Genomic DNA, 15327 nt, shown 5'->3' on the forward strand with positions numbered 1-15327 from the left:
TCACTTCCTCCAGTCGCGCATTCGCATGATAATTTTCACCGAGGCGAAACGTCTTCATAACAGGTGAATGGCATTTGATTACTGACGTCACTCAATTTCAGTCGACCTCCCTCCCCCGCGCGTTCTCGCCAAGTAAATAAGATTTCCTAGAGGAAAACTAGCGCGCGCGCTCCTGGATATTCTTTGCGGATCCATTTCTCGCAAACAGGCAAGCGCCGTGACACCTGCACCCGATATGCGTCCTCTTAACGACCGGCATTCTTCCGTTCTATCGTAAATTGCCCAATTTGCATCGTGATCTCGACGCGGAATTGTCACGGAAATTCCTTTTAATCCATTAAAATCTGTTTAACCCCTTTCAAATCCTTCCGTCTAAAAATTCTTCGACATACATTTCTATTATTTGCAGCGCTTGAAATATATGTGAAGAAAGGTAGGGTCACACTTTACGCAATCTATCTTTAACCTTGTATTTCTGGATTTTTCAAATATTGTAAAATGAATCAAGGAATGCCAACTTACTTTGGAATCGATAAGCTATATTTCAAAACGCTAACTTATTCTTGGTAAAAATAGTAAATAATACACGAAACGTTTTTTTTTCTATCACATCTTCTTTCACATGAAAGAAATAATGATGAGAGACAAATGCACAATTCCTTGTGCATTAAATATATATTTCCTTTCTAGCTTTGATAATTTAATATAAGCTACGATTTATAAATATTTCGCATACGAAGGATTACGTAATTCTAGAACAAGAGTATAAATATCCGATATTCCAATAATTATACGTGATCCAAAATTACCGAAGCTTGTTTCGATTTGAGATAGATATTTTTTAGCGACAAGTTTTTTAAACTTAACTTTTGAAATATCAGGTTGGCAAAAATATGGCTCCCTTCATACTCAAAGTCCAATCATACAAATATTACACACAAAAAAGCTATTTTTAATATATTAAAATATTCTGCTCATTAAATGCCAGATAACAAAGTTCTTCTAGAATCGCAAAATATATTAAAAATATTATTATTCGTGAACAAGAAATGTTTTCCGTACATAATAGCGATTGTGTCGAATAGTTTTGAAACAAACTCTATTCAAAATAGAGCTCCAGCAGCTCTGTAGCATTCAAATTACGGATAACTAGAGCAGTTTGGCGAGGCGGCATCGGTGAAGCAATAATTACGAATAGGATGTGAAGAGTTTATCGGGAGAAACGTGAGATGTTTCATTATATGTACGTCGAATATCGAGGGGTAACGCGTGACGCTGAAATAGATAAATAAGGGCTGAAATGTGCAGACTATAGAAAGGCAGCATTCGGCCAATCAGGAATTTCCGCTTATCGGCCGCTTAACGAAGGGTGAATGGAAGAGGGGTAGCCATTCAAAGACGGGCAAACGGAAGAATAAATTGAGTTAAATTAAACGGGACCTTCTTTTACGCGGCTTTCCTCGAGACGGGTGACGTCATTGATGAGGCGACACCGCGATGCAAATTCCCGATTCTATTTAGAATTTTTTCATTTAATCCAAGGTACGCTACTTTCGTCACAACTGCAGCATATCTTTCATCAACTTTTCAAAGTCTCTTTCCTTTTCCTTTGCAAGACAAATTTATTCCAAAAGATTGTATTGAAAGAGTACACTTAACTTAATTCTAAGCAACGAGAGAATTAATTTGATTCCAAATCTAAAAGTGCAAGGTTTGCTGCATTTTGCATGAAATATTTTCTAGCGTTCGTATAAGAATGATTTTCGTAGTAACGATTTCAGAAGACGAGAGGATTTTACATATGCGGCTGCATTCCATCCTCAGCCCTCGCATTTATGCGTCCCGATGAATTTAGCGCCGCGCCCGTCGGCATAAAGCCCAGCTCTTCCGCTTATGTTTTGCATTACCGGCACCGCCGTCGAATCGCGACAAAACTCGCCTCGAACGTCTCGTTACGATAGGCAAAGCCGCTTTTGCGAGACAATCGGAAAACTGAGACCGGGAGAAAACCGTGGAGAAAGAAAAATGCAAAAGGAGAAAAGGAGGAAAAGAGAGCAAGGGAAAGAAGGGGATCCAACAATAGTACTAGAAAAATAATTGTTTTGAAAACAAAATGTATTTTATAACAGATACAAGATTAAACTGAATGTAATTAAACGACAGATTTTCCTTATATTTGCATCAAACTTGAGATATTTGTGCTTTGTATACTTAATGTCATATAAATTTGATTATATGACAAATTACTTTCTACTTTTCGATGCTGCGTAATTTAATAATCAAAATTTAATTACACATTTTTAAACCCAATTAGCCAAAATGACTTTTTTTTTCACTAAAATAACTTTTAAAATAACTTTTTTAATTTTAATTATTAAATACGTATTTTACTATATTGGAAAAAAATTTAGTCCAAAAACAAATAACTTACTACAAAATTAATCAAAATTAAAAAGTAATTAAAAATATATACACATACTGAATTGTAGTAACATGAATAGTGGAGCAAAGAAAAAGAAAAAAGATCGAGTAAAAAAACAGGCTCAAAAGGAGAGAGAGAGGGAAAAAGAGCTAAAGGATACAAAACGAGAAAAATGAAACGCTGAAACTCCGGAACGACTTTCCGTCGAGAATCGACTTTGCGAATATTTCTTTAGCCGGGCAGAGTTACGTGCGGGTGGTGGTGGCTGTTGGGTGACGAGATTTGTAGAGTGTCTGTTTGCTTGTTTGGCCGTTTACTTTGGCCACTCGCGAAGGAGGAAAGTGCGTTTGCAGGCGCGCAAGCAACGCCAAGACTGACTACACGATCTTTCTCTTCTGTGCAAGGTATTAAGTTACGTTGCGTTTAGCTCGTAAAAGGCATAAAGATACTGTATATCAAACTATTTATGTTATTTCTTTAGAAATCCTATTACATCCTTTTATAGAAATTATTTCTTACGATTAAAATAGACAAATAAATCAACTTCATTATAAATAATAAATCACGTATGCTATATGCACACATGTATTTTTGATGTATTTTCGACTAATAGGAAAGAGCTAGAAATTTGAAATATTTTTAATAGCATTTCAACTTTGTCGTTACGTCATGATATGACGCATACAAGGGACGAGGCTGTCACTACATATACTTGGCGAGCGTGCGCAAAATGCATTCTAGCTTAACAAGTTAAACGTGTAGTTAATATTACCTGAATTGATACATTGCAGCGATAGTTTAGTCAATGCTCCGGATGCTCGATTACACGCGCGGCACCTGTAAATAGAGTAAATCGTATGAAGTTTATTTGGAACAAATTTCCGGTGCATGAGAAATCTCGGAAAATGCGAAGTAAATCTAGTTTATCGCATATCTGTGGCGCAATTTTGTGAAAAGCATTAAGATCCTTTTTAACAATTAATTAAATGTACAAATGTCACATAAAGCTGTGAAATATGTTAATTAAGTTAACAATTTATAATTAATAATTTCCATTTAATATAAAATTTGATTCGACTTGTCTCCACAATCAATGTTTCGTATGTCTCTTGTTATAATTTACAAAAATTTAACACTGGATATTGAATATAAGCAAATATCGACAAGTTCATAATTTCATAATAGAAAAATTGGAGACAAGTTTTTTATGCTTACTGTGTCCGATGAAAAATATATTTACGCAACAAAAGTAATAAAAGTGAAATGAAGTAAAAGTAACGAGAAACACTACATATTGAGAAATCGAAAACAATATATCAAAATATTACGCTTGACAAGCGTTAACTAATAATCATTGATAAACGAATATTCTTCCGAATGATTATTAGTATTGCATGAATTTCATCAAATACGCGCTTTTGCATCGTTTGCATGTGCGCGTACACGAAATGATGCGCAAAATTATTGTCAAATAACGCTTGACCAATAGGAAGTAAATAATTGCGCGATGCGATGCCATTTATGAAACAAATTGCTCAAATCATCGCGGTAATCGATAGTTTATTTTTCTTTCTCTGCTATCAGTTGTTTATTTTCCGATGTATGTGTTTCTGCTCGCGTATCCATTTCATAGTAAATATACCGCATACGCGGACACATATTTGCTTGTTATTTTAATTTATTTACCAATATTTATTAAAGATAATATTAACATATGGGCGGGTACACCCATGACAAAAGACACATTTTATTTATTTATTTTTTTTTTTGAGAGCAAATTTAATTTAACAATAATTTAATTAAATAAAATATCACTATTGATATCGAAAAATGGAAAGACAATTTACAAAATGTATAAAAAAATGAACGGTAGCTTCGTAATATTCCGGAGCTGAACTGTCACTATAACGGTGTTAACGAAAACCGGTCCTCGTATAATGGAAAGCTCCAGTGTGAAAATTGCCCGAATTATCTCGAAGCAGCGACAAAGAGTTTACAGCGCTGGGATTAATAAGACTGCTTGTTATGCGCAAAGGATTGTATGTCGAGCAGCGAAAGCTATTAATTCGGCTACGGTCCGTAAATTCCGGTGCGCGGCGAAGAATTTTACGATATTTAATATCCATAACAACTTACTTTTTCCCGATACAAGTTTCGATAATAAGGTATTTGCAATTTTCAAAGTTTCCGGACCGCGGTCTTCCGTGCACTTGCTGTTGCAATGTTGACGATGCACGTTTTCATTTATAAACGAAGCGTCAAATTTCTAAAAGGCCATAATTTGGTGAAAAATTAACGCAGCGACAGCCTTCGAGCATAAATCTTTTGTTCACAACGCTTATGCTTTCATCATAGCGTATGAATATGAATAAATTTATGTAAAAGCACACAGAGCGCACATAGCGTATAAACGACAGATTATAAAATGTAGAAAGGTTTTATTTGATAATTATAATATACTTATTCATTTTTAAACAATATTCATATTCTGGCTTGCAAGATTGAAAATTATTTAATCTATTAAAAGGAATAATAAATTTGGCGAGTCAGTTTGCTACTGTTCATGTAGCAAAGTGTGGAAATATGAATGTATGATACTATATTTAATGACAAATTCTAAAGTGATGTAGTAAAATATTTCTTTCAACACTCGTCCTTTGCTCACTTTTTGAAAAATGCGATTGAGATATTGTCAATTTCCGGATTTTACCGCTTTGAAACAATTTGCGGTCTGCCTTCGATTAAAAGCTTAGAACAATATCACACTTATAAAGAAAATTAATGTACTTCAATTCTTAACATTTTCGGATTCTTTTTGCTCTTCTCTACAATTTTCTCTCATATCATAGTTCAAGTTTCTCGGTCCTTCAATTATTTAATCATATGCTAGCATGAGTAAAAATTAAATTTCTAATGAAATTTACGTAAATGTAACATTCTACATTACACAGTTTTACAAGAAAACTTCTTTTCACAAAATAATTAAAACCGTGCACATGGCGCTACGTCGCGCCTTAATTGCGAACATTACTTTTGCGAAACGAATGGCTGCGGCTCGGTTTATGCATTTCGGAGTTACATTTTAACTTTTAACATAGTACTCTCGTATCAAGCCGCATTACCGTTGGCAGCAGGGTGCTAGGCGGTCCATGGTGATTGTCGCTGTTGCTTATAATACTTCTTGATCCTATTATTCCTGTTATGAGATAAATAGGTCAAGCTTGTCTCTTCTTCTTAGACTCTCTTACTGGCTCCTTTACCGTTATTTCCTTCGTCGCATTCTCTCCGAGGATTTTCCTATCTCGAGAATTTTCTTTTGTCTGACGTATATGACGTTCCACAACAACTACTCCGTTTTATAATTTGCTTTTAATCGCTTATCGCTTTAATTGCATTGCGTACAGATAAGATTGTTACATTTGGATCAGATGACAGCAAAATTAACCAATGCAGTCTTGAAAAAGCTTTTGTCAGAAATGTAGATTGCATATATACATATATTGTAATAATAGCTTTTCTTCTTTAACATATACATATGTAGTGGATATAATACATGGACACTTTCGTTCTACGTAGTGATTTTTGGTATGTTAATTTAGGATTGGTTAATTTCGAATTTTGAATGTCCTACACAATGTATAATATCAAACGGAATAATTGAAAATTAATTCAAATTGCAACGAAATTATCGTCCATCCATTTGTGTTATATTTCTAATCAATGTCACACAATGCGCTATCCGCATCAATGACAATCATGAAGATTGCTTTAAAAATATTCAATTTAGAAATCTCACTTTAAAACTTTTTTCTATTGAAATCGAGTGTGATTCTGTACGATTTTAACCACATGAAATGGAGAAACTTGTGACAACTTGACTGCAGACCAAGTTGATTACCATAATTTAATATCGCGGATTCCCTTTTCATTGTTTAATAACTTCCTACGCTTCTTCTTGTCAGCGGTAATTACGTAATTGATACTTTGTAATTGATATTAATTGTAACATCAAAAAATAAAACCGTGATTCATGTACATATTTCTGCAAAGCAGAAGCAATTAATGAAATTACGTCAAGAAAAATTTAATTAATTTTATAAATAAGCGCTCCCTTTATAGCACGACAAATACATCGAGTGGCTTTTTTCTAGTTTATTCAATTAGCAGGTAAATGTTGTTGCGTCTCCATGATGCGAAGTTACGCAGGCGAATCTTGCATATTACAGAATATAAAAATCTCTAAATCGAGTAGCTTATGCAGCAGCTGGGACAGAAATTTCTGCAGAAGTATCATTGTCCTGTTTACCTCATTACACTGCCGGATACTTTTAGCAAAAATTCATGCGAAAATATTATCGCGCGCACGCGCGCATCTTGCTGGCATTGTTGAAACCACTGGACATAGCAGTGCATTTTCCATATATAATGTTTCCAGACGTACGGATTCAAGGACCAAAGTAGCTTATTATGCGGGGATCGTAAAATATGAAAACGGTGTTTTTGTAAAGTCGTTTTTTATTCACTCGCGCAAAATCTGTTTGTGAAGGAAAATGCGTTTAATAGTATTGCCAGGTCGTGTCGAACTCGCTTCCCTCTGTCTCTCTCTCTCTCTCTCTCTCTCTCTCTCTCTCTCTCTCTCTCTCCCTCTCCAAAGTGATTAATTTAATCAACATCTACGTCATTATTCTGTAAACTACCAGATAACCAGCTCGACGCGATACTCGGCTACCGGATACAAGATTAAATTCAATTCGCTCCGCGCGAGTCATCAAACAGCGGTTAGTTCACTGACGAGACATAAAAATCATCTGACGTCACGCGCATTTAAGCGACGCTCATATTTGACAATAAATTATCCGAGGCGGATGCGCCGCCGGAAGATGAAACGCGAAATTCGACAAGCGGAGTACGGAACCAGGTACATCTCTATGCGTTTATAAGCGTACATTCCGCATCCTCGATTTCGCGTATATATCAGTAAAGCGATTTATATGTTACGCATCGCGTATTTCGCGCGTTTCGCCTTATTTTACGCGGCCGCCGCGTCGTATCGAACGCTATCGCCATTGCTCCGTAGAGGTTTTATTCCGTAGTGCAGCTGCGAAACAATCCTGGAACATGTGAAAAATATGAGAAAGTAAAAGGAGATGTACAGGCCGGCGCGTTAGCTGTAATCGCGTATGATGCAATATTTATGGCGACTGCGTGCGCTGTACGGATAGTTTTACATTACGAAGATAATACTATATACATTTTTCCACAGCACGAATTATGTTTTTATAGAATAAATTAATTTTAATTGATCATATCACATTTATTGGAACTTTTCACATCTTAATTCGTATATTAAGAGTGTATTTACTCTGAAAATTATACGAACCATACAGTCGTTCAATTTTAAAATTATTATAAAAAATATTTTTATTTAAATAATTTATATACTAGAAAATCTACCCAGCACTTAATTATATTCGTAGATAATTTTATTTCACTAAAAATAACATTAAAAAATCAATGAAATATTATACATTATATTTAAAGACAAACTTGTAGAGGAATGATTATGGCGGATATTTTCTTCGTAAACTTTGCTACTTTGGTAATCCTTAAAATAATTATTAAAGAGTGAAAGAGACGCGAAGAAGATATCACCTACGCAACCGCAATGTCATTAATGTTATTCGCGCATATGGAAGCACGCTTAAGTGCTGCGCATATGGCAACGATTCTCGCTAATTCGACGTCACGTCTACGCATTTAATTTGCAACCGCGAGACGCGTCTCCGCATTTTGCCGAGTCGCGTACGTTCGACTTTCTGACGTTTATTCGCTTTCCATAAAGTGCATTCTGCACGACGGCGAATTGACATCGCCGTCGAAAAATTGCCGGCGGAGCGGTATGCAAATGGCGTATGTATTTTTCACGAACGTCGTATTTTATCGTTTCAGGCGGTGCTTTTCAACCCGAATTCTCCGGCCCTATCACCAATCTAACCGTGCCACTCGGGAGGGACGCCACTTTTACGTGTCTGGTGAAACATCTAGGCGGTTACAGGGTAAGTTGCATGAAAAGCGGCGGCGTGTCTGCGATGTCGTAACGCCCGCTTAACTTTGCGAGGTCTCACTTAACTTCTGAAAGGATGCGCCTTTAAAAAGTCATATCTGCTGCCAGGCCAAACTTCCACCGTAGTATAGATATAGTTTCATTGTTGCAGGCATGTATACGCCGTGTTAATGTCAGATGATTGTATCGGAAAATTCGGTAACAGCAAAAAAAAAAAAAAAAAAAAAGACGGAATAAAGGAACAGAAGACCGCGTTGTTAAAATCACTTCATATTACGGACAACGAATATTCGTCGACATTTGTCATATAAAGAGATTGACATTTTTACATCTGGAAATAATTTTTTTTTATAAGCGGAAGCGAGTCTGCGATGAAAAAAAGTATTCTCGACGAGACAAGTACACGGAAGATACATTTAACGCTTTGAATAATCCATCCGTACGGTTTTCGCGGACGTAAAAGTCGATCTTGATATCCGCAAAATTCTCACTTAAAAGCGGAGGAAAACTCGAGAGAGGAATTTTTCCGCACACTTTGCCCGACTTTTCTTCTTTCAGACCGGATAGCGAACTTTTATCGATACACGCGCCTATAAGAAGATACGAGCTACGAGACTCTCCCCTCCCGACGCATTAACGAAAATCTTTCTATAAAGCTAATCTCGTATTACGGATCGCGTCATCGATCGCGCGGGGCGCCTTACGATGGGATAACTCGACTTAACACACACGCCATTACCGGCCGCAAATTCGCGCCTTCGCGAAATTTAATAACACTTTTATCCGTATCGCTACCATGGTGGGATTATCTTTTTTACGCATTACCGTATCTCCTCGCACGTTCGCAAATTGCATCACGCCACGGAGAGAAACCAGTATAACTAGCGACTGGTTATATCATTATAGTATAACCAGTTGCTTCTAACCGACGTGTATTTGCTCGTAGCCGGTCAGACGTGCCCGGATCTCCGTAGACCGGGGCTATCCATATCTGACATCCGACGAAACTGTAAACCGTAGAATAGAAGACCCGATTACATTTCACGTTGATCCCGAATCTCTGTCGGCAGTCAGCTGAAGTAGAAGCGAAATATCAACATTCGAACGCATTCTATTCCCGGATTAACCCGATCGTATCTCTGTTTCCATCTTTGTTGCATATCGCATATACACACACATATATATACACGTACGCAGATTGTGCGATTATTATTATCATTAATTCAATAAACGCGCGGCATAACGAGCCCATTGATTACATGCAAATAAATGACAACGTTATCTTGGTGAATTAATAAAACAATTCCAAGCGGAGAACTAGTAATTAAATCTATATGAAGTACAATTGCGATGTACTAGAAATCTGTCGTTACTGAAGACAATATCAAAGACGGCCTCTCCATTTATAGTCTACGCTCTAAGAGGGAATTTAAAAGTCAAATCAGAGAGGTGACTGACATCACAAGCGCGATTTCGTTTCACCGATGTTTTGTTTAAACAATTCTACATTGAGTGATTGGAACATCGAGCGAGCTTTCATAGTTATTATTAAGCCCGACGTTTTATGCAGACCGATCTTTTATAAATGAAAAACGCGAAGTTTATGCTCTTTCTCTCGTAAAAGAAAAATTAAAATAACCGATTTCTTTTATAATAAAGATTAACAGTGTTTTCTTTGTTGGCAAAAGACGTAAATATGAAAGATATTAACTTTGTACTTGAAAAGCATGAAAATGATTGATGGTGCATTTGTTGTTAGAAAGCATGAAAATTATTAAGCCCTTTTCTTTCACTTTGAAAACATGATGGCTCTTTTTGTCGACCGAATGTAAAACGATATTCTCGTACTATCGCGCGTATATATTAGACGAGAGTAATGACAGAGCCACGGCGTGATCAGGTATCCGGTTTTCTATTACCAGTCAGAGTATGGGCGCACGGTGTAACTTGCCGATGTGTATGCGTGCATTCGCCTGCTCGCTCGCGTGAAATCGCGAGAGCTCCTCGCTTCGGGATTCGGAATATTCTAAGGAAAATGCAAATACTGCTGGAAGTTTGGCCAAGGGGAATCGTGCGTGTCAATCCGTGTACGAGTGTGTGCCTGTGTGCGCCTGCCATGCATGTATACACGTCTGTCTGTGTACGTACACGCACACATCAGAGGATAGGCATCCCTCACATCTGTTTGTATTCCGCAGTCGGATGCCTGTGAGGAAATTGCGGCGTCTTCGGCAAAATCCGCGACGGCGTCACCGCGATTTCCGACGCCGACTCGCTTCCCTCCGCTTCCCCGCCCCCCCCTATTAAAGCCCGTGCGATCCGGCGATTGATGTTTCAGGTTGGTTGGGTGAAGGCGGACACGAAGGCGATCCAGGCGATACACGACCACGTGATCACGCACAACCAGAGGGTATCCGTATCTCACAGCGATCACACCATGTGGAATCTTCACATCAAGGGCGTGCAGAAAGAAGACGGCGGTCTCTACATGTGTCAGATCAACACGGATCCCATGAAGAGTCAGGTATGTGCCTCACTAAGCACCCGCGGATTCATACGAGTCGATGCATACGGATAGGAATGACTATCAATTCTCGTGCATGTCTCACACGATGAGACTCGAGGGGGGGGATCGATTCAAAGTCAGTTCTTTCCTCGAACATCAATCCTGCAAATCTTTCTTTAAATTACTATTTTACTCCGTACATATGAATAAGTGTATATTGTTTATAAAAAAAATTCGACGCATTTCGATAAAGTAATTTCGAGTTGCGCAAACATTTTACAAAATATAAATTTGTAACATTTAAGACACAGATTTCCTTTAATAAATAATTCTCTTGTTATCGTTTCTTCATTTTTTCATCAGCGTAGCGTACGCCAAATTTCTGGCGAGATTTATTTGAGATGCGTCGACTTTTTTCGCGAAGAGTACATGTACTTTTTAAAAATTATCCGACGAATTATGGTACACCGATTTATTCGCGATTTACGAGCCGCAGATGCATCGCGTGAATCAGCTGGTCCGGCCGAAAGTTTTTCCGGCGCACACCGTGCTTCAATTACGCCGTACGAAGTTTCCGCCGTTTATTCGAATCGAAAGCGACGTTCGTTTCGGGCGCGCGTCGCACCTTATATCCTCGTGGCCGTTAATACCGGCCAACGGGTAAATCTAACGAGGCGCAAGTTTCACGCGCGATCGCGGACTTCGCCGGAAGTGACGACACCGCGGCGACACAGTGACGACGGAAGTATCGTTAGGAAGTTCCCGAGAGAGCGCTTCTAATAGCAGTTCGGCGACGTTTTAGAAACGCGCGAAGCCGCGGAAGGTACGCGTGGAATTTACTTAGGTGCGAAAATGGTGGTCTATTCGCCGCTTCGAGCATTTTCGCTAGTTGCATTCCTCCTTCGCTTATACGAAAATGGCACCGAAATCTTCAAAATAGTGCCGATTGCTTTAGAATGTTAAAAGAAACGATTTACTAAAGATATTCGCCCGCTAATGACGATAAAAATTTAAGAATTAAATTTAAGAAAGATTAAGGTTAAACATTTGTATTAAAATTTTACATATGAATAGAAAAAAAGTTCCAATATTTTCTTATTTTCGCTGCATTTACATTTTCTATTAATACTGATTTCGATACTTTGTCTTTCTCTCTCTCTCGATGTAGTAAGCTCGAATGCATATAGTTGTTGTTTGAAATTAGCCGTGGCAAACCGACAAACTCGGTGATATAACTAATTGGGACGATCCTATCGGTTATATTTAGGTCGATAAAGCGTGGAGACACGTACGTCAATGGTCGAAAGGTCACACAATTTTGGTGGAGTAAATTTGCCATTCGTATTATGAATATTTCATTGCATATTTTATTTGACAGTTATACATGTACATCTTACATAAATTTCCTATGAAGATTTAATGCAGCGCGATTTGACATAATTTATTTCATACATAGAACTTTATTTATAGTTAAGATGCTAAATTTATATTCATTTAAATAAAGAAAATTAGGACATAATAGTTTTTAGTGAATTAAAAATAATACGTTCTACATATTCCTATTTTTAATTTTCGAATTTTTTATTCCCCATATTCCAAACTATTGAACGCAAACGAAAATACAATAGGAATGTTTCCGTAATGAGAAAAACTGAAAGCTTTTGAAGCACATCTTCAAACATTTTCTCCAACATGTTTTAAAAATATTAAAAACACAAAAAATAAATATCCAGTCATGCATAATGCGAAAAAAATTGTGCAGTAGATCTGAAATGAGTTATAAAACTATATCAACTTTTATTTGACGAGGGTGAGATCGTAGAATAAAATACTTTTCGAAGTGATTTACCAGGATATTATTGCGGCGTACATTACCAATAAAACACGTCGCATAAAACGATGATAATATCTGTAAATAAATATTCTACGCTATACTCCACGCGACAATCGGCTTTAAGGGGATGCGACCTCTCTCGTGCTCTAGTCTGGACTTAACTTTGTGAAAGATGACGGTTTTCCGATAGAGGCTTACCTCATAAAAGGGCCGCTAAATGTGAATCGTATCTTTAACGCTTTGCGCGTATTTTTAACACAAAAATAACAGATTTTTAATTCATGAAGGAAAAATTACCCTGCGTGCGTATTCATAATAAACTCAAACAAAATAAATGTAATCTTTACAAGAAAATTTTGCAAATTAATATTTACTATAAAAATATATATATATTTTTTTTTCTTATGCTTCTGTCTATTTATATAGGAATACTTTGATTAATTAAAATCGCTTTTTTATTAGCAAAAACTTGGATAATTTTTTAATATCAAATTTTTAACAATAATATACACATTTTTACTAGAGACAGGTAAAGCATTGATTGGTGTATTCAAGGTATTGCTGAGATAGCTGATCTTTTCTACGGCAAACACTGTGGAAATCGCTTGCGATAAGTTGCCAAACTGCGAAACAATTAATTGAACGACCCAATACCAATGATGCCCGCATCGATAAAGTGCCAAGATGCGCCTGAGTTAATCGATAGTTGCTCAGTTACAATCGGACCGCTTCCCACTTGGCTCACGCAATTAATCATCCCGGCCTCAGTTTGCCAACTATCATTAACATAAGCCAACTGGCGTAACACGCGCGATCGTATTCACATTAGAACAGAGAGAAAATCAGATAGACCTTTCAAGAATTATAGTGCCTCATTAAGCCTTCATCCACCACATAAAGATTTCCTTTTTACAGAAAAAATTGTGCTTTTCGAATCACGTAACCACGAAATAATATCGCATTTAAAAAGATATTCAAATTTCAGAAACTCAGGATTATATTGAATCATCAGCAGAGAGATATTAATCAGCCAGAAATTTCAAAACCACACGATCTACCACAAACGTGGGTAATACAATAACTAACGATAAATGTAATCCTTGTTTAATAACATTATTGGTTTATCTGCATTAATGATAAACATCACGCTAATTATCGTATTCATTACGTTTCTGATGAAACCTTCAGGCGATACGAACAATAGAGTGAGAGACAGGATGAAAGAGAAATAGAGAGACAGGAAGATGGGTAGAGAGCTAACGCGCTCGCTACAGGAAGCAACAACAGTCGCTGCAAACCTCATTTACACACATCTCGATACTTTCCGCCGCCTATAATCGTCGTCGGCGACGCGCGATAGCAAACCGCAGAGGTATTACGCGCTCGCTGCCGCCTAGCTGCTGTGAGTATTAGCTGCCGCCGACATAACAATCTGCACAAGTATCAAAGACATTTTACCCTCTGCGTGCGCGCGGCTGACAGACCCGCGGCATACTTAACGATCCCGGCAACTTAACGAGCCGTCTTTGCCAGTTTGGAAACGCCGGCACCCATTTATGAACACTGCTCCGAGTAGCGCTTAACCCCACCTTCCTCATGTTTACTCGCTATTCCAAGTTACGGTTGCGTATAGTTTTATCAGAAAAGAATGGGAATGTTAAGTCGCGTTTAACGACTATTATATGCGGCCGGTGTAACGATAAGGAAATGAAGCTCGTTTGCACCACGTAAAATTGATTTTTTTTATGTCAGATCGTTGTTGAAAAATGGCCAAGAAAGAAGTGAATAATCCCGATAATTGCGACCAAGTTCTCAAAATACGTACGCTCTTTAATACGCTGCTTAAATAACGCGTATTCTCTCTAAATACATGGCACTGCATAGTTAGACGCGTAAAAAAATGTCACTTTACGAGAACGCGAGATTTTTCTCACGGCGCGAAAGACGCTTAACGAGCCACTTTAGTTAACGCGCGCGCCGGTCCCCACTCGTTTCACCGTTTCCGTTGTCTTACGGAAGACCAGAGTCGACCGCGGTTGTCTGGTTGCCTTGAAGTAACACCTCGTCCGCCTCTTCCCGGGCAAAGTGATACGGGAGCGAGACGCCGCGCAGAAGTCGAGTCGAGATCTAATTTTCCGACGTTACGGATTGAATTCGCGCGAGCCCCGCCCTGCCAGCCGGAGTTTGCCTCTTCTCGCGAGGAAGAAAGCTGTAATCTTAAATAGTGCACGGAGCGTATCACACGACGGCTGCTAGAGAGGCAGGTGCCCTCCCATCGCGATTTCTCTTGTCGCTCTTGCTTGCTAAATAATGAACACTCTGCGAGTAACACCGATGAATACTCTGGCCAATTGTCCCAGAGAATCCATGATAAGGATAAATATAAAATAAAAATTTTATTTTCCCACAAAAATAAATCACAAAACGTACAAATAAAAAATTTATTTTTTGAAGCTAAATTAGGTGACCAATGTGTCAGAGAAAAAAAAAAAACATACGAT

General features: G+C 37.8%; 1 protein-coding gene across 1 annotated transcript in view; it reads left to right on the forward strand.

The window, feature by feature from the left end:
* LOC105670391 (lachesin-like) overlaps positions 1-15327 on the forward strand; it is a 67834-nt gene that overhangs the window by 28779 nt on the left and 23728 nt on the right. Inside the window, exons 3-4 of the mRNA XM_012363896.2 lie at positions 8372-8478; positions 10825-11010. Of these exons, the coding sequence (XP_012219319.1) occupies positions 8372-8478; positions 10825-11010 (293 nt within the window). The remainder of the gene's footprint in view (positions 1-8371; positions 8479-10824; positions 11011-15327) is intronic.

The sequence above is a fragment of the Linepithema humile genome, chromosome 3 (genome assembly GCF_040581485.1).
Source record: "Linepithema humile isolate Giens D197 chromosome 3, Lhum_UNIL_v1.0, whole genome shotgun sequence".
Lineage (NCBI taxonomy): Eukaryota > Metazoa > Arthropoda > Insecta > Hymenoptera > Formicidae > Linepithema > Linepithema humile.